Raw genomic sequence first — 1,474 nt, 5'->3', positions numbered from 1 at the left:
GCATAATTGCACGAACGTTTCGTTTACAGCATACAACAGCTGTATTCAAATACATCAATACGATAAAAAATATATCGTTAAAAAGGATATATATATATATACGCATAGTTTACATTCCCAACATCAACAAACAATGGTTGTTCCATTTAAATCCGTAAACGGATACCTCTTATTGTATGTACCCCTATTATAAGTAACACAAGTAGTCTCAACACCACCGAAATTGCTTCGTAAAAAAAATGGTGAAAAGCAAAGTTTGGACACTTAAAACGGCGTTTGATGGCAAAGTACGAACGTCCAACTTTGAACTTATTGAGGAGGAGGTCTCAGACAACCTTAAAGATGGTGGTATGGTATATTTTTTTGCCATTTTTTATTGTTGAACACAACATTGTAAAATATTCAGAGCGTTATTTCTATGTCGCGAGTGCTCCTGTCAACTTACCCTGTGTTGTGTTATGTTATGTCTTCCAAACACAAATAAGTCAATATTTGACATACAATGTATTTGTTTAATTTTATTATATTAATGTTACAACAACAGAAAAATCAGCGTTTGTTTGTTTGTTAGCTTGTTTGTTTGTTTGTTTATGTTTAACGGCCCATCGACGGCTGTGGTCATTTAGGGCCATGTTGATTTTTTTTATTTTTTTTATTTTTTTATATGTGAAACTGGGCATAGATCATGTATTGCACGCTTTATAGGTGTTGATATTATATACAAATGTTTCTGTAGACAGGATATATGTATGGACAATTTTGATAGAAGTTTAAAATATAGACTACCATTGTAACTTAATATAGGCAGGTTGACAATGTTGGTTATATTTGAAATTTTGTGAACATTTTGTACGTTTTTCTAATTAAAAGGCCCACTACGCTTACGCCATGTATACAAATATAACGTATTCAGTATCAAAATAACAGTTATTTCCTACACAGTACACTATCATACATATAATTCGTTTACATTCGCCTGTGACATGTATCTGTCATTTTGTTGGGACACCCCGTTACTCAACCTGGTGTTATACAGGGAGGTCTACTACGGTTATCAGTATTATAATGAATAATAATGTATGCAGTTATTGTTTATTTTAATGTATCTGCACATGGGGATTTTTTTAAAAAGAAAACGAAGTGAGAGTCAAATTTATAACTGTGTAGTGAAAGTGATAGTGGTAGTTGTGGTGGTGGTTGGTGGTGGTGATGATGGTGGTTGTGGTGGTGGTGGTGGTGGTGATGGTGGTGGTAGTGATAGTGGTGGTTGTNGGTGGTGGTGGTGGTGGTGGTGGTAGTGGTGGTGGTGGTGGTGGTGGTGGAGGTGGTAGTGGTGGTTGTAGTAGTGGTGGTTGTGGTAGTGGTGGTGGTGTTGGTAGTGGTGGTGGTGGTGTTGGTAGTGGTGGTGGTGGTGGTGGTGTTGGTGGTGGTGTTGTTGGTGGTTGTGGTGGTGTTGGTGGTGGTGTTGGTGGTG

General features: G+C 37.2%; 1 protein-coding gene across 1 annotated transcript in view; it reads left to right on the top strand.

Annotated features, from left to right (window-relative positions):
* The first annotated feature begins 239 nt into the window (after window positions 1-239).
* The window catches only part of LOC110442082 (prostaglandin reductase 1-like), a 9,546-nt gene continuing 8,311 nt past the window's right edge, over window positions 240-1,474 (top strand). The window contains exon 1 of the mRNA XM_021485516.1: window positions 240-348. Coding sequence (XP_021341191.1) covers window positions 240-348 — 109 coding nt within the window. The remainder of the gene's footprint in view (window positions 349-1,474) is intronic.

This window comes from Mizuhopecten yessoensis, unplaced genomic scaffold (assembly GCF_002113885.1).
Source record: "Mizuhopecten yessoensis strain PY_sf001 unplaced genomic scaffold, ASM211388v2 scaffold716205, whole genome shotgun sequence".
NCBI lineage: Eukaryota > Metazoa > Mollusca > Bivalvia > Pectinida > Pectinidae > Mizuhopecten > Mizuhopecten yessoensis.
Note: the sequence above shows the minus strand (reverse complement) of the source record. Positions and strands in the feature narration are given on the sequence as shown.